The 24,103-nt window shown below is 37.2% G+C and overlaps 1 protein-coding gene across 4 annotated transcripts in view; it reads left to right on the forward strand.

Moving 5' to 3' along the window:
• Positions 1-24,103, forward strand: part of LOC108795466 (protocadherin alpha-C2-like) — a 254,355-nt gene that overhangs the window by 76,018 nt on the left and 154,234 nt on the right. The window contains exon 1 of one of the 4 annotated variants that reach the window (XM_018566720.1): positions 20,208-22,571. The exons of the other annotated variants lie outside the window; for them this stretch is intronic. Within the exon in view, the coding sequence (XP_018422222.1) occupies positions 20,208-22,571 (2,364 nt within the window). Of the gene's footprint in view, positions 1-20,207; positions 22,572-24,103 lie in introns of those variants that run through there. 4 annotated transcript variants of the gene reach the window in all.

A 24,103-nucleotide genomic window follows, 5' to 3' on the forward strand; every position in this document is an offset into this window, starting at 1 on the left:
ATTCCACCACTGTAAGCCTGCTATTTAATAGGTAACAATATAGTCTGAAACAATTTTTAAATATTGTCAGTTAAAACCAATATAATGATTGGCATGTTTGCAAATGGGTATTCTTGTGTTTTCAGAAGTTGGTTCCATCTACAACAGAAATGTCAATCTAATTTGGTCAATATACTGTATATATAGCTGGATAAATGGTTTTGTGATCTTTTCATTATGCTCTCATGTATATATTAAATTCACAATATATAAATGTAGTGTGGGTGTGTTTCACAGAAGCTAATCCTATATTCTAATACATATGATTAGATTCTGTTATTTCTGTTTATTGAGATAAATAGAAAATAGAAATGTATCCATCATCCTTGAAGAGTCAGTAGAGAACCAGATTTGCTCTGTTTATCAGTTTTTTTAGACAAAAAATCCAACAAAATTGCCAATCACAAGATAAAAAAAAAATCTAATTACTAAGTGTTATTTTAGCAGTAATTGCAAAGACAGTTGAACCAATTTTGACCAGTATCCTGTCATTCTCCTCCTCCTACCAGTCTAAGCATTCCTTTAATGTCACCTACAAATCTTCATCCTCCTCTCCTCTTTCCATAGGGGTCCCCCAAGGATCTGCCCTCAGACCCCTCCTTTTCTCTATCTACACCTCCTCCCTTGGTCAGATGATAACCTCATATGGCTTCCAATACCATCTCTATGCTGATGATGTACAAATATATCTCTCCACTCCATAACTCACCCCTTTAGTGTCCTTGCATATCACAAATTTACTAACTGACATTTCAGTCTGGATGTCACACCACTTCCTAAAACTCAGTCTTTCAAAAACTAAGCTCCCCTGTGCACCTTACCCCAATTTTCCATTGTGATTTTTAGTACAACTTTTCCTCCCTGCATCCTGTGTCATGCTAGGTGTAATCTGGGACTCTAACCTCACCTTTCAACCCCACATCCAATCACCATTCAAATATTGCTGCCTTCACCTTAGGTAACATCTCCAAAATATGTCCCTTCCTAACCAATGAAATTACAAAGCTATTCATCCACATATTTATTATCTTTCATCTTGGCTACTGCAACTTCCTTCACATTGGCCTACCTCTACACAGGCTACCCCCCTTCAACCTATCATGAATGTTGCTGTCATACTCATCCATCTTGCCAACCACTCAGTATCTGCAAACCCTGTCTGCCCCTCCCCCCCCCCCAATGGCTCCCAATCACACAAAGAATAACATTCAAAATATTAACAACCACTTATAGACCAATCTACAAACTCTGCACTGGGTATATTTCCAACTTTGTCTCAAATAATCACCCTAACTGTTCTCTCTACTCCTCCCAAGACCACCTGCTGAATGAGAGACATTAATCGATTCTCCCATCCATGCAAACAGTGCGGATGGAGGTATTTCCACCCGCTAGCTATTGTATTCAGAGAAATATCACTCATGGTTGTCTAAATACCTGAACAGTGACTGCACCTGATTGAATGCATAAATTTTTTAGTCATCAATTTTCCACCCAGCTATTTTGATTCTGAACTTTAAGTTTGCATTACCAACAGGGCCAACCATGGCTTACATTTTGGCCAGTTTAGCAGGAATCAGCTGAAATTCAAGCCATATATGGTCAGCTTTAAAAATGGTGTAATTGTACTGTATATAGAATGTAAAGAAAGTCCCCAATTTCAGTTTATCACCTCCCCTTTTACACCCGCAACCAGTAGTGTCACTTATTTTCCTGTTTGGAACGGTTAACAGGTTTTCAGAAAAGGGGAATATGGGGTATTTATGTAAAAAATACAACAACAATTCCTCCAGGGAGGCCTATTATCTCAGGTATCAATACTCCCGGCTTTCGATCGCGACTCTGAACATGTTAGATATATTATGCCACTAAGTACATTTTATTTTGGAAGATATTCATTTTGTGTTGTCTCACAACTATTTTGTTTTTCTTGCTGACTTTTTTATTTAGTTTAAGGGGACTGTTATGGAAGCCAGATTTGCCCACAGCTATGCAAATGTACTTATGGGCTATTGGGAAAAACACTTAATCTGGCACAACACTCCATATGCGGGTAATCTGGCCCTATATGCAAGGTATATTGATTACATCTTGACCATTTGGGATGGTGACAGAGAGACACTCACAAAGTTCATATGTTACAGTTCTAGTAATCGCTTTGTAATTGAACTTACACATGGTATAGATCAGTGGTTCTCAACCTGTTTAACCTCGGGACCCACATGTTTCCTTGGTCATTAAGGCGTGACCCAAAAATGATTTCATTTCTGAAACATTTTAATTTATTACACAAAACAACTTGTGCAGTATTCAGCAATATATATTTTGCTGAAAGTAAATGAATTAAAAAAAATTAAAAAGTTTATAAAGAATAAAAATTAAATATTTAAAAAAATTAAAATAAAAACGTGTGGGGGTGGCGGTTGCGGGGTACAGTTCCAATGGATGTTTATATAATGGGAGGTGTGGGGGGAATGTCTGCCCCGGGCGCCCATAACTCTGGTTACGCCACTGATACTGATGGACATTATGTGGGCTTGGAATACATAATGTCCATCAATGTACCCTGTCCTAATGTCCCCTGTCAGTGCAGAACCTGGAGGGGGTGGTGAGGGTGTCTGTATGGGGAAGGGGGGGCATTAGCAGGGGCACCACGGCAGGTTCTCTACTAAGCCCCTGCTAATGCCCCCCGAAGCTTCTGCATTGACAGGAGACATTACGACAGGGGACACTATTGGATATTATGTGGGCTTGGAATACATAATGACCATCGGTGTCCCCTGTCATAAAGTTCCCTGTCAGTGCAGAAGCTGGGGGAGGGGTGCATTAGCATAGGCTCTGCTGCAGGTAAAAAAATTGCAGCGGAGCCCCCTGCTAATGCCCCCACCCCATACCCTCCCCAGCTTCTGCACTGACAGAGGACAATATGACAGGGGACACTGATGGACATTATGTATTCTGAGCCCAGTCTGTGTAATAACATTAATTGTGTATTTTATTAACATACATTATGACAGGGGACAGTGATGGATATACATGATGGATATTATGTGGGCTTGGAATGCATAATATCCATCAGTGTCCCCTGTCCTGCCACAGTGCACATCTCCCTGTCTGCCTACCTTTCTCTGATTCTAGCCGACTGAACTATCTGGACTGGAGAGTACAGTAGATACAGCGGCGGATTGATATCTGCTGTACTCTCCCGTGCAGACCGGAACTATTACTTAATTGTCGGGCGCCGCGGCCCGATATTAATGCGCCGGCCCGAAAGTGAGGAAATAGTCCCCTCTCTCCCCGGGCCATACCACTTTATCGGAGAGCCCGGGGGAGGCCGGGAGAGAGGGGACAGTTTGACATTATGAGGTTCCACAGGCTGAACCACAAATTCCCCCTCTAGTTCTCTCTAATGCAGATGGGCCGGTCTATGCAGACATGACGCCGCGACCCACTGCAGAGGGTGTCGCGACCCACTTTTGGGTCGCGACCCACGAGTTGAGAACCACTGGTATAGATGAACAATATCTTGTCTTTCTGGATCATAATCTGAAAGCGATGATGATGGTTCCATCATCTCAAAAAGTAATTTCAAGCCCACTACGGGCAATTCTTATTTACATGCAAAAAGTAATCACCACCCCAGATAGATTTGTAATATCCCTGATGGTCAGTTTTGCAGATCAAGATGGACTTGCACAACAGATAAAGACTATTTGACACAAGGGACAGTGTTATCTAAAATGTTTCTGGAAAAGGGGTACAGTGAGAAAGTCAGAAAGGATGGATTTGACAAACATAAGGGCCCTTTAAAGTTAAAGAGAGATCCAGGGAGACAAGAGTCCACCAAGCCTACTTTTGTACCCAATATAATAGTAGAGCCCCCCGGATTACAAAAATTTTAAAGAAACATTGGAGAGTCCTTCAGGATGATCTCTTACTCATGAGCTTGCTATCTGTTCAGTACAAAATTGTCTTCCGTAAGCCTGTATAGGAAGTGTATACTAGCATCCAGCAAATTAAGGTCCACTAACCAAGGGAACCGCTGCAAAGGATTGTTTGGACAAATAGGCAGCTATAAGTGTGGGATCACAATTTGTAGTCTATGGATTTATTTGCCCATGTGGCAAGTTGTATGTTGGTAGAACCATCAGGACTCTAAGACCAGGCTTTCAGGTGGATTTCGGGCTCTGTGCAGGCACTGTGTTCAAGCTCTCAGGTGGACTGCGGTCTCTGTGCATGGGCTCTTGGGTGGACTGCGGGCTCTGTGCAGGCACTGCGTGTGGGCTCTCAGGTGGACTGCAAGCTCTGTGCAGGCACCGTGTATGGGCTCTCAGGTGGACTGTGGGCTCTTTGCCTGCTGTGTGCGGGCCCTCCCTCTCCATCGTTGGGCTGCTAAAATACTTAGCTTACCACTCAAGTAACTCTGCTCCACTCCCTGATTGCTCTTTGGTAAGGCCCGCTACAGACCAAGCTCCACCTCCTGAAACATCCTTCCTGCATGTACAGGAAGGTACCAAGCTACAGGGGGAGGGGGTGGGACCCTACCAAGTGCTGTACTGCACTTATTACCAACAGCAAAAACAGTGACGGACCTAAGGAACAAACTGGCTCCCCAACCCCCCCGCATGAATTGGACTCTGGACTAAGTAACGCACTGGATGCTGGACATAGCAACACGCTGGGCTCAGGACTTAGTAAAGCGCTGGGCTCAGGACTTAGTAACGCGCTGGGCTCAGGACTTAGTAATGCACTGGACTCTGGATTTAGTAACGCACTGGACTCTAGACCCAACTGAGACCCCCAGAGACCACCTGAGAGTGACCCTGCGGAGCACACCATAGATCCTGCACATCCCATCTGATACTCTCTATGGTGGGCTCTGCAGGGTCTCAGGTGGGCTGGTCAGGGTCCCCTTCCCTGCACCTCCTCCCATCTCCTCTTCCACCACCATGCCAGCGCTGCTGGGGCCTGGCCTCCTCCGCAGCTGGACTGGCACTGCTGGGGCCCAGCCATCTCCACCTCCTCCCCTGTCACCTCTGCCATGCCACCCCTTGTATGGCTTATACCCATGTAAAGGGCCCAGGCCCCCCAGGCTGCCTGGGCCCCTCACATGTGTATTGGCTGTAAACACCTGAGGGCAGCCCTTCACATGCTGCAGGCCGATCAGGAGGAGGCAGAGTGGGGAGAGATAAAAAAACAAACACACACTGGAGCTTACGATCGAGAGGAGGCAGAATTAACCTACCTATGCTGTCCACAGATGAGAGGCACTCCACAGAGGACACATTTTAAAGATGGCTGTCAGATGGCAGGTACAGCCACAGTGCACCACAGTGCGGGATGAGCGGCTCAGGCACTCTACAGAGTGTCACTCAGTGTAATGATCTATTTAAATAGGAAGATGGAGCTCAGCTGCGGAGACACGTCAACAATTATGTGCTCTAGCCCAGGAGTACACGATGGCAAGGTTTGATACTGCCAAGCAAGCTCAGTGCATCATTGATCAATCTTCCAACCTAACTAAGCTTGCTAAACTAACGATTGCGGGTAGAGAGTCACACCAGGTCACCGACCTTGTACCGAGGCGCTGGCCTGCGTCGACGGTCATAGAAATCCTTCTGACACCTTTGGGCTTTTTCGATGTTACTCCTCAGGAAGGTATTCGTCGACTGGAGGCGCTGAAAATAATCCTCTGTAGCAGGGTTATTAGACGGGAGTGCCTGAGGTAGGAGGAAGATGTGAGTCGGAACGGCGGCATCCCCGGGATCCATTACACTCAGGCAGCCAGGAGCAGTACAGCTACACTGGCTCCAAAGTCACATGCAGGCAGCACAGACAGTATAGAGAACCTAGGGGCGGGGCTGAGCTTACAGAGTCCTGTCCATACTGCAGCCATACTCACTGCTACAAATTTTTCTGCCCTCACCCCCTGGGCACCATCAGGTGGCTGCTTGAGCTGCCTTACAGTAGTGCTGGGCCTGTCCCAAAGACTTAAAAGTCTTTGAGACTGACACGATTTCATCTGAGTATGATGAGGGGGTGAGATTTAAGAAATTGTGTCTTAGAGAGAGTTATTGGATCTACACACTGAGCAGTTTAGCCCCCATTGGGCTTAACCAGAGCTTGGAACTGCCATCAGCCCTCTCTTGATTGTTCAATAAGGGACCTTTCAACCGTGGTTAGCATCATTAGAGCTAACTACAGTATAAGACAATGTCACCAATTGCTAGCATTGCTTCCGGTTTACCCATTTATCAAAATCGTAGTATGATGGGGTTTGCATGAATTGAGGTTGTTTTAATTGTGGTTTCCTCTGTACACTTTTAGCTGGTAATTATTACTGTTATATAATTTAGGTTTTATCCTTCATGTATATCATTGATCCATTCCAGGTTTAGATTTGTATTATGTGTGACTTTTTAGTAGCGTGTATTGTGGTGCCATTGGTACTCTATCATTTGGGTGCATGCTTTAAATGCTGATGCTTCAGATGGATTTTGTGAATATTATTACATTTGGTTTTATTATGGACAAATAAACGGTATTACAAAAGGAGAAGGCACTGTTCTTTTGTTTTTTTCTTTAAAAAATACAACCATTTAACATCTTTATGTAATTAAATATTAAATAAATATTGATATAACTGAATTTTGGTACTTAAGGTATTTTATCTTTTATTTTTTACATTTCATTTTTACTTTTAAGATATGTATTTGTTTATTAATTTTAGATAACAAAAAATAGACAAATTAACTAAAATATAAAATACCCCAACTTGTTTAAATATGCCATATGATTTAAATCACATTTAAATCATATGGCATATTCACAATAAATAATTAAAGAGAGAACCATAATTAAGGGCAACATTATATTGCAGTTAATTTTAGATTTTCTTGTTGGATTGATGAGCTCTAGACAAGACAATGAATTCACAAGGAGTTTGATCCAAAATAGTAAGGCTGATTATGTCAGTGGTATAGACCAGCCAAGCATACCAAGTAAATAAACCTCAGGTGTACAAAGAGCTATCAAACATAACTTCATAGATAAAGATTGTATTTGTATTTGCGTTCACTAGCTCATAATGGAACATGGAACAGAGTGGCATTATTTATTTTACAATATTTAAAAAATTAAGCTTATAGAATAATGGACCCAATATTGATAAGCTGGCATGTAATAAACATGATGAATTTAGTTTAAATAGTGACTGTGCCATGTCCAACATGATGGCCATAATTTAGATATCTTAGTTTTTGATTTTTGGGATCAGCATGTCAGATGATATGAATGACCCAATACATTTGACTCTTTGGGGTTGATTTACTAAAGGAAAATAGGCTGTACACTTTGCAAGGGAATATTCACTTACATTTTTTATGAATAGTTACAAAATTCTTCTGCAAAATATTAAATTAAAAACATAGGAAAGTAATTGTCTTATAGTTATAGTTGTTATATGAGTGCTACATTATTATATAGCTATATTTGTAAAAACTGAAGAAAACTTTGAGGTAGGGACATTAATAATTAAGGATAGGTGATGACATGGCACTCCACTCAGAAACCAAAGAAGGCCTGAAACATCTAAACAAAAGGATCAACGAAGAAACTGAGAAGTTTGGCTTTGTTTTGAACATAAAAAAACAAGATCATGGCCATTGCAAGGAATGTACACATCAAAATAGCATTTAATGGTGATGCAATCGAATATATGCAGGATTTTACTTTCCTGAGATCAAAGGCTGATCAAAATGGTGAGTGTAGTCCAGAAATAAAGCACAATATGGCACTGGGTCACACAGGGATGATTCAAGCATGAACCAAAGCATTGACCGAAAATAGAAAAGCAAGGATGTTATCCTGACCACAGCAAATGCAGATTAGTCTATACCATTTGATTCCTCATAGATACATATGGTCATAAAAGCTGGTCCATGAAAAAAACTAGACAGGAGGGAAATTGATCAAATTGATTCACGTGTGCTATGTTGCTGCAGAAGGCTTATGTCCACTCCATTGACAGCAAAACAAACAAATAAACAAATAACTGAATTGTGTAAAACCAGACATTTCAGTGGATGGAAGGATTTAAAAACTTAGGCTCACCTAAATTAATGTGTCATGCAATTAAACTTACTGCTTAAAGGAGAACTATGGGGTCAGTGTTTTTCCCCATAGTTCTCCTTAGGGTAACGGGAGGACACAAACTAGCGTCCTCCCGTTACCCTAAGCTCAGTATACTGCGAGCTACAGCTCGCGGTATACTGAGACGCCGCAGCCGGAGCCGATCCCGACGTAGATGATGGGATCCGCCCAGCTGCCTGAGTGACAGCTGGCTCTGCCTATCTAAAGGCAGAGCCAGCTGTACCCGCCCCCTCCCACGTCCGTTCCGCCAGTCAGCATTGGCAGATCGGAGCGGGGAGAGGGGAATCCAGCCCCTCCCCCTGTCATGGCAGAGAGCCGAGACAGGATCGAGAGGTGAGCGAACCTGGCATGTGTTCACTCACCTCCCGATCTACTGAGCCGATCTGTGACAGTCTCATTGTCGCGGGTCGGCTAGAACTATGAGGTGAGTGGAAATCACTCACCTCATAGTTCTCCTTTAAGGCAATTATGCTTGGATTGGTTAGTGGCAGGAGGGAAGCCAGATTGCCAAAGAATAAGATGGTTAGGCATCATTAAAGCTAACACCAGCCAAATCATAAAATGACTACAAGAAGCAGTACAAGACTGTGTAGCTGTTAAGACATTTTTATAATGCGCTGTATTTAAAAAAGGGTGTTTTGCTAAATATATTTGATTTAAAGGAGGACAGAAGTACTGTTTAGTAAAAGATGAAAATTCAGAGAAAATCAAACTGCCACTCACAATGCAAATTATAAACATTCACAGTAAAACTGAAACTCCAGAGATGAAAACATTTATTCAGCATAGTACATTTATATTAAATAATATTTTTTATGGGATCATAGTTTATGGTGAATGATGTTTTGGTAAATCATTTTGCCTGTCTTATAATTTGTTAAAAGTTGATCACTAAACATTCTAAACTAAACAAAGATTCTACAGAGCACAGTATTAAAATTGACCCAGAATCTCACTCGGCACTTTAGAATAAAAAAGTGTATAACTATATATTCATCTTATTATGTTTAGCAGCTTTTTTAAAAATCTATTGCTAAAAAATATGCACAATAGAAGAAACAAAAAAATGTCATAACATTTCAAAAGAAGAGCATGCTTTTAAATAAAAATAAACTTACAGTTTAGTTGAGTACTCTAGATGCAACTTAAAAATTAGGCTCTAGATGTCACTCTACACCAATGTATAGCAGAAAGGTGAGGACTGAATACATTTCTTTGTTGCTGATGCTTACATCTTAGAATAATAATATCGGCCATGCTGGATTTTTTCTTCTCTGCTGTGAATCTTTCATAAATGTTAATGCCACCCTTACTGGAAAAAATTACTATCTTCTGATTATTGTCTTAGCTGCATATAAAACACGATTAGAGTCCTAACTTCAGGTAAAAAGTTATCCGCCGACAATTGTAATAAAGCTAAAGCAGCATTAGGTACTAGAACATAATGAGTAAGCTCAGAGATGATTTTAAAGTGTTGTACTTATTTTTAAAAAGATCAAAGAGAGGATAACATTTCCCAACCATGGGGACAGTACTATATATATATATATGGTACTGTTCATTTTTAAAATGTCTTAGTATTTATAATTGGCATGTAGGACCCTGTTCTTGCCCCATTTGAGCCCTACCCTCCTTTTTCCTAGACATCCCTTTTCTCCTTCTCTCTCTTCAACTAATAAATTTTCACCTTTGCATGTTCTTTAGGATTGCCTTTGATTACTTACTCACTAACCACAAGGTAGGGTAAATCCATTTTAACCATTATAGGCAAATAACTACTACCTACCTACTTCAAGTCATAACTGCTATAGAAGTGGTGACTATTGCTTTCCTCTCTATAAGCGTTTTGTGCTTATAGAGAGGCATATGTTACAATGTTATTGACAAATGCGATCCAGACTAGTGTTTTCTCTTCTTCTATTCCTCTTGTTTTTTGATATTATTAAATGTTTATTATGTAGAGTAAAGGATCCCATTCAGAAATGCACCACTGTAACTACCAACATAGTGTTGACCTGAAATTGGGAGGAGTCTTCACCTCCTCTTGGTCTATGGACGCTGCACTTTTTAACCAGTTTCCGTCCGCCTGTAAAAAAGAAACGGACGGACGGCTGACTCGCATCAGCAGGTTGCAGTCTATAGACGGCATTTTTTTCCTGCTCGCGCTCACCCCCTAGCTCTATAGCCGCCGATCGGTTGTATGGCGTGATTTTTTTGCCCGCCCCCCTTGAGTGCCACTGCCCCTCCTGACCCCTCACCTTCAATCCTGGGATCCGCTGGCCCATCTGCGGCCCGGGATCGGGTCGGGAGGGCCTCAGGAGGAGAAGGGAGGGAGATCAGCTCCTTGCTGATCTCGCTCCGGGCTGTGAATGCAGAAGTGATGTGTACTACATTACTTCCGCATTCACCTGTCAGTCATCTGGCTGCTAAGGCGAACATCAAAGGGAGAGCAATCATTTTAGGGCTATCAATCACTGATAACACTAAACTGATGAGCGGTAAAAGCTTCGCCTATGGCCAATTTCGTTTTTTGAGGTTTCGCGCGCGTGCGCAAGGTTTGACATGTTTGGTGTATTTTACCCGACATGACTGCGTCTTTTATATTTTACCAAAAAATTGGGTAATAATAAATGTTTTAGAATTTAATATTATGGGAAACAGTTTTTTTTTTCCTGTAATTTTTCCTTAATATATTAAAAAATAAAAACCCCAGTGGTGATTAAATACCACCAAAATAAAGCTTTATCTGTCCCAAAAAATAGGTATAAAATTAATTTCAGCACAGTGTTGCATGACGGAAAAAATGTCAGTCAAAGTACCGCAGCGCTGAATACTGAAAAATGACCTGGATGGGAAGGGGGTTTAACACCCAAGTGGTTAAGGTTGCTAGCATGTCTCATGGACCCAATCCCAGCATCCTGGACATCTTTCAGTTACAACCCCTGCTACTGGCCACAGCTGGAGGTGCTTCCTGGACTGGACATGGGCTATCATCCTGCTCCCCAGGAAAGCAATTATTACATTATCATTTGTGAGCGCATTTTACCTTTACTTTGATCTTTATTAAAGTAAGTACTACATTATTAGTGCACTCCGTGCCTGCTTCATTAGCTTCTCTGGCGGTTCTTAGGTGGCATTAGGGGTCTTGGAGACCCCTGATGTCTCTATAAAAAGGACCTGTCATGTGAATTGGCTATCACATAGCGGGTTCTTAGCCCCCTATGTTATTGAAATAAAGTTAAGTGTAAAAAAAGTTTTAAAAAATTAAAGCATAAACAAAAATTTAAGAAGCATAAAAAAATAGTGACAAATAAAAAAAAAATTAAAATAACACAAAAATGTTTTTAAAGTCCCTGCTCCCCCCACATACACACGCAAACATGCGTCGGGTGCACCTAAATGCAAAAATTACAATTCTGCCTATTGTGCTGCACATGTTACATATTGCCTCAAATGTTAATCACTGTTAAACACTGAACTGATGAGCAGTAAAAGCTTTTAAAGCGTCGCCTATGGCCAATTTTTGGTGTGGTTGTTTTCTGCAATTTTGCGAGCGCGCACAATTTTAATGCCTGACATGTTTGGTGTCTATTTACCTGACGTGACCCCGTCTTTTATATTTTACCAAAAAATTGGGGTGATAATAAATGTTTCATAACATTTCATAGAAAAATAGGTTTTTATTCAAAATGTAGGGTACTTTTTGTTATATAGCAAAAAAATTTAAACCCAGTGATGATTAAATACCACCAAAAGAAAGCTCCATCTGTCCCCAAACAATGGTATACAATTCATTTTAGTGCAGCGTTGCATGACAGAATAAATGTCAGTCAAAATACTGTAGTGCTGGAAGCTAAAATGACCTGACCAGGAAGTGGTTTAACACCCTGGTCTTCAAGTAGTTAATATTGATTTGACAAACATTTGTGCAATTATCACAGGGCCTAAAAAATTAGTAGCACCATCTTTTTATTCTAGCGGGCCTGTGCTTTCAGAAAATATATGGTTTTGGGGTCTTTTACAAACTCTAATAGCTGCAGTTGAAAATAAAAAAAAATGCAAAAATGGTGTAGCAAGCTGAGGTTAAAAGCATTCCAGTGGGCTTAGTAGGGAAAGGATTAAACATTGGATATGTTTTATTTTTTCTATTGTTAATAAAATATGGCTTTATGAGATTTACAAATCATTGTATTTTGTTTTTATGTAGTTTTTACACAGCGCCTTAACTTTTTTGGAATTGGGGTTGTAATTACATTTGAGACATTATATACTGTATTAGAACCCTATTTTTTCCTGTTATAGCTGTTGTTGTTTATATGGGACTACAACATAGATAGAAGTATAACATAATGTTGGTAATTAACTTTCCATGCTCAACACTCCTAGTTTTATTACCTGATTTAGGTATAAAATAGTTTGATTATTTAAAAAATAATACTGCTGTAGTAGATTTTCATCATTATGATCATCATCATCGTTTTGCAGAAAACAAGTATAGGAAGTTTTCTATCTATTCATATCTATTAATATGTCTTTATTTGTGATAGTATTTGCTGAAAAGCAGAGAAAGCACACATGAGTTTATGACTAAAGATTTATGCTTGTGCTTTTTTTTCATCATCATAAAAATTAGGTAGGCACTGTAGTTTATTTTTTAAATATAACATATTGTACTTTCCTTATTGTGTATATTTTTTTATTATTAGTAGCTACATAACCCTTTTCAGAGAATGTATTCTTATCACCTTTTGTTTTCTTATTAATGATAAGGAGTATCTGATATAAACTGCTCTTACAAAATGTTGAAAATAAATCCTTTCTTTAGTAGTTTTTTTACTAATCAGTAATGTTTCAAACAACTTTTGTATATTGCAAATAGTTTAAAGTTCACTGATGAACCTTTAAAAGTATGACATTACAAGCATATTTTTACATATATCTGAAAAAAAATCTACAGGCCTTTTCAGATGATGTGCCAAAAGAGTGCCTAGTAAGCAATGAAAAACCTATGATGTACAGGTAAAACTTGTAATACTAACCAAAGGTTATAATAAGCTGATATGTTTTCAAATTATTGGTAATTTGTAAATGGTAAATGTTTACATTTACCAATGACCCTTTAGAGTATTTAGGTATACATTTATAAAGATGCATCTGAAAGGATTTGCAGACCTTTTCTAGCTGATGTAAAAAAGTGTTTCACTAGTAAACCCACGTTGCTACACACAATACAGGTTAAAGGGAATTACAATTAATATAGTTGTATTTTTTAAGCGCATACAGATTTAAATATATTGTTACTATTTATAACAACACAGTCTTTCATAATATATATACATAAACTTTATGTGATGGGTAATATTGACTCAAAGTTATTTAAAAATACTATTTACAAATGACTGATCAGATAATGTGCGTGTGCTATGAATTAAAATTGCTTGAGGCAGTACCATTACATAGGAGGAAAATGTTATGTTATTTGATAAATAAGTAGTTAAATATGATCAATTTTATTGCCTGTGTACCTGAAAAATATGTTTCTAATTATAAACTATTAAAACTGAAAATTACAAATGTTTTCTCTCAACATATAAGCTTGTTTTACCCTACTTATTTTGGGTCATTTAATTACATTTTTATTTTCTATCTTCTAAACAAAGAGACAACATTATTTGTGAAATTTTTAATTATGACTGATTGCACATTGTAGGTTTTGCGCTGTTTACATTAGGTTAAAATCATTATATTTATTGGTGCATAAAACTCCTGTGTAAATAGACAGTGCCTCCATGTTAAGGAAATTTTACATAAATTAATGTTTTGGGCTTTAGTTGGTAAATCAATTGGTAAATTTGTGTAAATAAATGCAGACAGTTTTTTTCTTCACAAAGTTATATTTGTACATTTATTCTCATAGTCTTTCAAATTCATTTTAATGAGAACTTGTAAATAGTATTGTGTTTTGTAATGCCATTTTTAGACTACTCAAAATATGTACTAATCTACTATGTTTATCTACCTTATCTACTTAATCAAAATCCAATCTAATAATAGTATTTGTATTTACAATTATTATATTATAGTAAGAATACACTACACATTGTTGCACTAACCCACAAGTAAGTTTTTTTTAATAATCAAACTAATTTTTTAACAAATATAGTAGATTTAACAAATAATCAATAAATGAATACACAAAACACATATACTGTAAAACTAAGGCAATCATGGTATCCTAATCAAGCAACTGAAATACTGGATATTTATTTCTTAATTTGGTCCGATCACTTTCAATAGATTTTTTTTCCCCTAGGGCCTAGTGCCTAGAGTCCCGTAAAAACCCCACTATCAAAAATGTGTAAGGTCTTTTGCAAAATGCTTCTTCGAGGTAACCCTTCTCCTGTCCATTTTCTAATCAATTGTTTTAGTGTCATCAATATAATCAAACTTAATATATTACCATCTCTTTCCCTGGTGCTTAGTAAGAATACAATAACTCCAAATGTCAAGTTTATACATCTCCCTAACAGGCCACTTAGCTATTGTGCAATTCTATTCCACATCATCTTGACCTTTCTACAGTAAAATAACATTTGATTTAGAGTTAGAGAAGGCTCACTCCATTTTAAACAATGAGAGTTGCTCTCACCCTTTTATTCCCAGTAGCCTGCAGTAAAAAAAGATGGCCCTGTTGATCAATGTATTGTATAGTTCTCTAAGATCAGTTCCCATGATTGTTTTATGCATGCACTTATGGCTGTCCTCAATTCATTTCCCTAAATCTCCCACCTTAAAGAAAAAAATCTTCCATTTCCTACTTTATAAATCTCTTACTTTTTGATGATTAAAAGTAATTTTTAATTCACACACATCCCTAATAGGAGTTTTTTTCCCCCCAAGTCCCTCTTTAGCTGGGATGTGTCATGACCCAATGTATCATGACACTACAATTTTATTAAAAACACTTAAATAGTGCCTTTTTTGCCTATAAGAAAAATAAAAACATAAATCAGAAACACCAAGGTTTTCTCTAAATGTCACATAAGCAATAAGCTCTCCTTTCTCGTTCTAAAATTCTATCAATAAATACTAAACCTTTTTTTCCCTATCTATCAAAAATGGTATAACTTAATCCTGGTATAAACCTGGGGTTTCCCCTAGTAGGTAAATAGTACGAGTTCTCAAACTTGCAATTTAGATATTTCCAAAACAACTTATAATCTATAAAAAGGGCAATCCCTTAATATTCCTAGGGCATTTATTTTTTTAGTTTGTAATAAAAATGCAGAGAAAACCCCTCAAGTAATTGGTACTACAACTTCAAATAAATAAAACTATCATTATTTAAGAAGGCTGAAGCAGTCCTTATCAACACAGCCATATTAAAGGTTGTAATATCCAATACATTTACAGGGTTATTCACAAAAGGGTGAAGAGTTTGGAGAAGGCAGGATTAGTGAACAATCTAGGCCAAAATAGCTGATTTGGAAAAATTCTCCAATTCAGCTCACTTTCTAGTTCAGCTACTTTGGCCTAAATTGTTCACTTCTCTTGCCGTCTCCAAACTCTTCAACCTTTTGTGAATAACCCTGTTAAAAATTTAAATATGATCCATTTATTCTACTCAATTGCCCTTTCTATAAGAAACATCTTTGTTTAATCTCAACAAATCCTCCTCATGGATCAGGAGGGGCAAAGACTGAATTATGTATATCAGTAAAGATGTGAGCACTAAGTCTATAACAAGAGGATTGTTTAGGTCAGATACTGTATCTTATACAAGTTATTACCAAAATATAATCCCAAATACTAAAATTCTCTACCTGGCATTCTCTAATAGGAGGAATATACCCACCATGCTTATTCTGACATTTCTGAGTTAATTTTATAGCCTGCAAATGCTCCAAATGTCTCAGTCAAGTCTAAAATAATTGGTAGGTACTTACATTGTACAGAAACATACAAAGAAACATACAAAGAACATTGCAACATCACAATTTTGGTTCCCACCAATTTCCCAAAACAACTGGACATTCCACTGCCAAATTAAATATTAAAGGTGAAAGTGGACACCCTACCCCAGACTCTGTAGAAAAAGCCTAGTATCAATTTTTTCCCATTTAAAACACATTAATTTACCACTAAGAGTTATATTCCACAACGATGTCATTTCATACTTATGTCTAGTTTTTATGTGTCAGGCCTCCAATTACATTCCTTGAATGTTTAGATTTTTTTTAAATCAATGTTTAACAGTTATATGGGTTATTAAGAAGACACATCTTCTGGCTCATAACCTTGTTTTAAAATCAATACTGTATTGGCCACAGTGAATTCTTATAGTATTAATTCACCTCCCACAAAAAAAAAGAATTGTACATTTCTGTTAAGATAGGAATAATTTCTCCATTTCATATTCTGTAAAATTCTGAACTAAATCCATCAGGTATTGGAGTTCTAAAATCTGGAATATTATTAATTATAGTACTTACTTACTGTTGAATTATCATATTATTTAAGTTACCTAACTGAATATCTTCAGTTGGGTCCCAGAGTATTAAAATATGGAAGATTTTTAATTATGGTTAATAAAAAATATGGTGCAAAAATAGTCTGTAATCAAAATCTTTACATACACATGTTATAATTAGTTATGAATTAACATTTATATACTTACATTTTAATTGTGTTTAACTAGATGCAAGGTGAAAATCAGGCACTAGGTGTGACTCTGAAACAACTTATACCAGGAACATGATGAATTGTATACCTTCATTGCTGAAAGCTGAATATCTTGTTCAAAGGATATTGGCCATGATAGATTTTTTCTTCCATGCTGTGGCTAATTGTAAATGCCTTGTATACCTTAAAAATATACCACTGCTGTGATTTTAAGAAATGTTCAAGGCAAAAGTGCATTACCAAGCAAGAAGCAGACTGCTCTATATGTTAATGATACACATGTCTTTAGCTGTGGCCTTCTGTCCACTGGAATATATCATCCCAGATTAATCCAAACACGGATCCTTTGTTGGAAGAGTTGTACAGGATCTGGGACTGGGTTTAGGTTGGATTATTACCAGAATGTTACACATTGTCTCCAGAAATGAGAAAGGATATTTCAAGATGAATCTACAGAATGGATTTCTTTCTGTTAAATAGATAATAGTCAGAGAGCCGCTGTGTCCAGGCATACAGTTCTGTATTATTCTTCTGCAAGTTACTGTAGATATGCCAGTGCAACTGTACTGTGTAGATACAGAAATATAATTTTCCTCCACTGTAAATAACCTTGTGAAGTATGACCAGGGTTTCATTTCCATTTGGAAGGAGCTGTTGATCCAGATCTAGAAACAAATTCTATAGCAAAATATGAGCTTAGCACAAGTGATTATCTTGCAGTAGATTTTCAAAAATAGCCCGATCAGGTCATTAGAGTTGCTGAAAAGCCTTCAGACAGATAGAAAATGCATTTTCATAATTTAACACTAACAGTTTATCATGGAGGAAAGCACAAGATTAAGTGGCATATCTCAGATTATCATCACTAGTAAAGACTTTACTTGCTTTCTATTACTATGATTGGCTTTAGTGTTTTAAGATGGCAGGCATACAGACATGAGGTCAATGAGTTCAAAAATAAGTTATATGTTCTAACAATGGAGGGATGATGTATTCTCAACACATGCAATACAAATTATGTTCACATTTACTACAAGACTAGAAAGATTTACTTATCTTTACTTAAAAATCTTCACAATCATCAGTAAATGATGAGCAAGCAAACCAATAGGAGGGCATAATAAAGTGTTCAGGGGTTAGTAATAAGACTTCCTTCATTCTTGTATTTACTGTATTTTAATATTTAACAGACATGTGTCTTCTTCCTTAATAAGGGGCAAAAAATACATTTAAAACAGATTTATCTATGGGTAATGAGTAAACAACTATAGAAATTAATAATGCACCTTGTAGTTATTTATATTTGTTTTGAGCAGTTTACATAAATTATGTAAAACATATATTTGTTAACATTAATTAAATGAACACAATTATATACATGAACACTTTGAACACACTGTAACATGAGGTATCCATAAGAGAAGAACAAAAGTAAAAACAACGTTTTTTTATGGTCTCTATAGGCAAAGTTTTTTAACAATTTTGACTTGGCTGTGACTACGTTTAATTTTGAAGTCTAATGTGAAATTCGTTGATCTTCACTGCACCAGAACTAGGTATGCAATTTATCTGCTATTAACTGCCATTCTTGCCTGGATCCTTCCCTATCCTCTACATTTATAACATGCTGATGAAAGAGCATAAATAAAGTTTTTTTCATCGAAAAGAGGTGTAGGTTTCCTGATTTTGCATTGAGCGTATGATACACTCAATTTTAAAACTTAAACAGCATTGCTAATTGTGTTAATTGTGTTTATAAGCATACAATGTATTATTGCTTTACCAACAACCATCAATTCAATTATACAAGGTACAATTTATGAGTGTTAATTATTAGGCTGTTGACTGCATTGATAATTCCGAGTCAAGCAAAACATGTTGTTTTTTTCTTATAATAATATTCTTGCACTCACTAGGTTTTGGATTGTATGTTTGTGATTCCATTTAATTCATAACTAGCCAGCACTAGTGAATGAATGTTTAAAAATTATGACATGTTTAAATTGTTCCTGAATTAGGTTATAAAATACTAGAATAAACTGCAAACAAATCTGTCAGACCTCTGCTACAGTTCTGTATTCTTTACTATTGTCACCTTCATTATTTTTATGATCATAAAAGCTACACTTTTTTCTCTCCTACAAATGTTTCAGCTTATACCCATCTGTTAGACTTTCTTTTGCCTGACTGAAAAAGTAAATACTTTCAAGAGGCACATCTTCTTTTGCTTTACTCTATTGTGTGAACCAGCTGATTTGGTTGATGTGTACATGTGGTACACATACAGCATAGTGAAGATGTAATCTTCTCATGGAAAAGGTGCTGAATAGAGCCCAATCATACAGATTTTTTTGCAAGTTATAAAATCTCTCTGTGTGGTAAAAAGTTCTTCTAATGGTTGAAAGTTCTTGTTATTACTACATAGATAAACCCTGCCCACCTGCTTAAATCTGTTGCATTGGTTGAATGGGACCATAGGTGATCATCATAGGGTGATATAGACCCATGAGTGACCTCTGGGTCTTACACAGGTTTCCTGCCAACAGGATATACCTTTAAACACTGCACAATCTCAGTAGTAGCATGCACTTAAAGCCCAAGCACCTTATTTGGCTTATTTTATAGTTAAATCCTCTTTTCTACAATCTGTTTTAAATTGTGTTTGTTTGCAGCTATCCAGTACTGTTCAGGTTATCCTGGTATAGTTTGGAATTCAATGATGAGGCATGCCAATATACAATTGGTATATACTTTTTGCAATTATTATGATAAAGTGGACCTGAACTCAAGAAAGGGATAATTTAATATGTTAAAGGTAATATCTAAAAATGTTCATTGTGCCTTTTCAGTACCCTGAATTATTTACCTTTTGCCTACAATTATATCTGGAAAATAGCACTTCTTAGTATGTGAGGGTGCCTTTCATGTAAAATATAGGTATTAAAAATCAGTAATGAAAAAGTTTCATCATCAGAAATATCCTATTACAGCACTAATAAAAATGAACACGACTGTAGTTTAAGTTTTTTCTAAATATTATTGATATCTTTATCAATATGCAATTCTACAGACTTATGTTACAAAAATAAAATCAAACAGTAAACCAATTTGTTTAAATAGTTATACTATCATTGCAGTTATTCTGGTTGCAATATCAAAAAAGGACACTAGATGACACTCCAAACCTACTTATGGTGAGGTATTAAAGGAAAATATTCATTGTTGATGGCAGAGCTTCTTACTTTAGGGATGTCGTCCATGATCAATTTTCTATTCCATGCCGAGGATCTTCCTGGAAAGTGAATTACCACCTTTATCATCATATAGCACTAGAAATGTTCAGCCTAAAACAAGGTTATCAACCATGGAACAATCTGGTGAATTTTCTTTTAGTACACATATCTTGGGATGTAGTCTTTTGTCAGCTGCATTATATCATCCCGGAGGAATCCAAACACGGCACCTTTGTTGGAAGAATTGCTCAGGACCTCAGACTGGATTTAGGTGAGATTAACTCCCGAATGTTGCGTGTTGTCTCTAGAGATGAAAAGGAATATTTTCAGGTGAATCTGCAGAATGGAATATTGTTTGTTAAAGAGACAATAGACAGAGAGCTGATTTGTCAAAATACACCAATCTGTATTATTCCTTTGCAGGTTATTATAGACAAGCCTGTGCAGATGTATCGTGTAGATGTAGAAATAGAAGATATAAATGACAATAGTCCATCTTTCTTCTCCTCTTTGAACCATCTTCTGATTTCAGAACTCAGACCTGTAGGATCTCGTTTCCCAATAGAGGGAGCTGTTGATCCAGATCTAGGAACAAATTATATTACTAATTATGAGCTCAGTGCTAGTGATTATTTCTTTCTGGATTTTCAGAAATATATGAACCAAATCAGATCATTGGAAATTGTGCTAAAGAAGTCTCTAGACAGGGAAGAGCAGTCAGTTCACAACTTGACACTGACAGCATTTGATGGAGGCAAGCCAAGACTAAGTGGTACAACCCAAATTGTGATTACTGTGGAAGATGTCAATGATAATGCTCCATCTTTTACTCAGCCATTTTATCAGTGCAGTGTGCCTGAAAATGCTCATAAAGGAACCCTTGTGATCAAGTTAAATGCCACAGACCTGGATGTAGGAAAAAATGCTGAAATATTATATGAATTTAGCAAAATGGTTAAAGAAGATGTTAGAAATAGTTTTAACCTTGATAAACACACAGGAGAAATAAGAGTAAAAGGGAATGTGGATTTTGAAACAACAAGCATGTATGAAATTCAGATTGATGCTACTGACAATGGAGAACACCCAATTGTTGGGCACTGCAAAGTTTTAGTAACTGTTGTTGATGTCAATGACAATCCTCCTGAGATGATGGTGACATCATTATCAGTCCCCGTGCCAGAGGATTCGCCACAGGGGACAACAGTTGCAATAATCAGTGTACATGATAAAGATTCAGGCTCAAATGGCAAAGTCAGTTGTTACTTATTAGAACATACACCCTTCAAAATATATCCTGCATTTACAGGGGATTTTTCCTTGACTGTAAATGGACAATTAGATTATGAAAAAAAATCTCATTATGAAGTTTTAATTACTGCAAAAGATGAAGGGTTTCCACCTCTGTCAGTTTCTCAAATTGTTAAAATTGATATAAGCGATGTCAATGACAATGTACCCCAGTTTCAATGGCCAGTTGATACAATCTTTATCAAGGAAAACAACCCACCTGGTTCTCATGTCTACACAGCATCAGCCTCTGACCCAGATATTGGACAGAATTCTTTCATCACATATTCAGTCAGTGGTAGTACCGTTGATGGGATTCCCATCTCCTCCTACATCTCCATCAATCCAGAGAATGGAAAAGTATTTGCTTTAGTGTCATTTGATCATGAACAAGTTACCTACTTCCAGTGCCATATAAAAGCCACTGATGCTGGTTTATCACCTCTCAGTTCAAATCTCACTCTAAATGTATTCATTGAAGATATTAATGACAATGCACCAACATTCGCCCCTCTTTATTCTGCAATCACACTTAAAACACCCAAGTCAGCAAAATCTGGATATCTAGTAGGAAAAGTGAAAGCAGTGGACCTTGATTCTGGATACAATGCTTTAATATCTTATAATTTTAAGGATCGTTTAGAAAAGGCACCTTTTGCCATCTCTTATGAAACCGGAGAAATTAATTTAAAACGTCCATTCACTGACTCTGATTATGAAGAATACAATTTATTAGTTGTAGCTCAAGACAACGGAGAACCAATCATGACAGCTGTCACTCAAATTGTAATCACGTTGGTGGACCCAGGAGAGGAATTGAAGTTTGAAAAGGATGAATACAAAAACAGAAATGATGAATTCTCTGATACAAATGTTTATTTAGTTATAGCTATCTGTATAATTTCAAGTATATTCCTTATAACTCTAATTGCGTTCACTGTTTTAAGATGGCAAACATACAGAGACGAGGTCAATGATTTGAAGGAAAGTTACAAGGTCTGTTCCAACACTGGAGGAAGTTGGATGTATTCTCAACACACTCAATATAGGGTTCAGAGCACAAACTCAGTTCAAGCCAAGAATGACTTAATAGTCTTTACTCCAAATAACCTTCAAACTCCAAGCAATGAAGAACTTTCAAACCCACAAGGAGCCATTATAAATTCTTCATATAAGGTAGGAAAAGCCTTACATATACAATATATGCCATGCAGGAATTGATGTGTTAGTTTGGGAAAGTGTGTTCATATTTTATGAAGATGGAAGCACAATTTAAAATGATGAAAATTAAGAGTACTACAGCACTAGAAATACTAAAAGTGACTTAGGTCCAACAAGCAGACCATCTTTTAAATTCACCTATATCTTAGATTTACCAAACACTATACATTTCTGTCTCCTCAGTTGTGCGCTTTATGGACTAACTATAAATAATAATACAATAATTATGCCTTTCTGTTAAGCTACTGGCTGTGCAATATGGGAAGTGAAATGGAAGTCTTAGCGGAGTTCCCAATACATTTGTTTACAGTTTATCCTGGTAGACATGAAACCTGGTAAAGACCCAAGATGTAGAGGAGGTATTATATTATCCATTTGATATGATAATGTGTGGTACCTAAAAATTGCTTACAGTCCAGCCCAAAATTATATTTACTGGTTACTCTCACCAACTCCAGTGGCTAAATGCCTTTTTTTGTGGTCATCCTCATTGTAAAGTTACACTTATCAGTTGCATAGTATTGGCCGACACTGTAAAGCATCCATTTCAGCTTAAAACATCAGTTTTCAGTGGACAAAATGCTTCATTCTATAATCATACAAAGGGAAGTCTGGATTTGTCTGTTTATTTTTTATCATTATCAAAAGGAGAACTGAAATACAAAATAAAAACTTTATAGAAGTACCTGCATCCTTATACAACTATATGTTGTCATTTCCATACATTAGAATGCATAGGAATCACTACAGCCATTATAAACCAGGAATAAAGCAGGCCTTATACACACTTACTAATTTGCTAAAAAAAAAATAAAAAAATATTTACTTATCAATATGCATTGATTTTAAAGACAAAGGTAAAAAGATGTTTTTGTGACAGTGGTTTTACCACAGTTTTATCACAATTATGATGATTTACCTCTTGTGAATTAGGTATTACTTGTTTTATAAATTTGCCATTTTCTATTTACTTATTTTGTCTACTAGGCGGCAGATGTCCCCCTTTATTTAGCTAAGTGAATATTTATGCATTATCTAATTCATTGATCAACAATGTTTCAGGCTTAGAAATCCCTGGGGGCATGTCCTGAGCATGACTTCATGAGCAGATGATTAGAGAAGCTCCGGGTTTTCATCTACCTATTATCTGCACCTGAGCCTTATATATCTACTTTTTCTCCCTCTCGCCTTCATGCCTAAACAGGGCAAAGATCGTGGCAGTCATAGTGTCCATCCCAAGGCAGATCTGAACAAATTCTTTCCTTCCAACCCTGACCTGGGGGAAATACAATATGGCGTTAGCTTCTGCCTCATGCGGCTCCGACTCTTGCCCTGATGCCCCCCCCCCTGTCCGTCCCCCCGGTCCACTTGCAGCTCTCCAGAACTCCTTTTTTAAGCCTCCTGCCTCTCCAGCCTCTGACTCGGACCAGCCAGGTCTGCCAGCACCGTCTGTATCAACTGTCCCCTCTGATGTACCCACTGAATTT

The sequence above is a fragment of the Nanorana parkeri genome, unplaced genomic scaffold (assembly GCF_000935625.1).
Source record: "Nanorana parkeri isolate BGI_ZX_2015 unplaced genomic scaffold, ASM93562v1 scaffold969, whole genome shotgun sequence".
Taxonomy (NCBI): Eukaryota; Metazoa; Chordata; class Amphibia; order Anura; family Dicroglossidae; genus Nanorana; species Nanorana parkeri.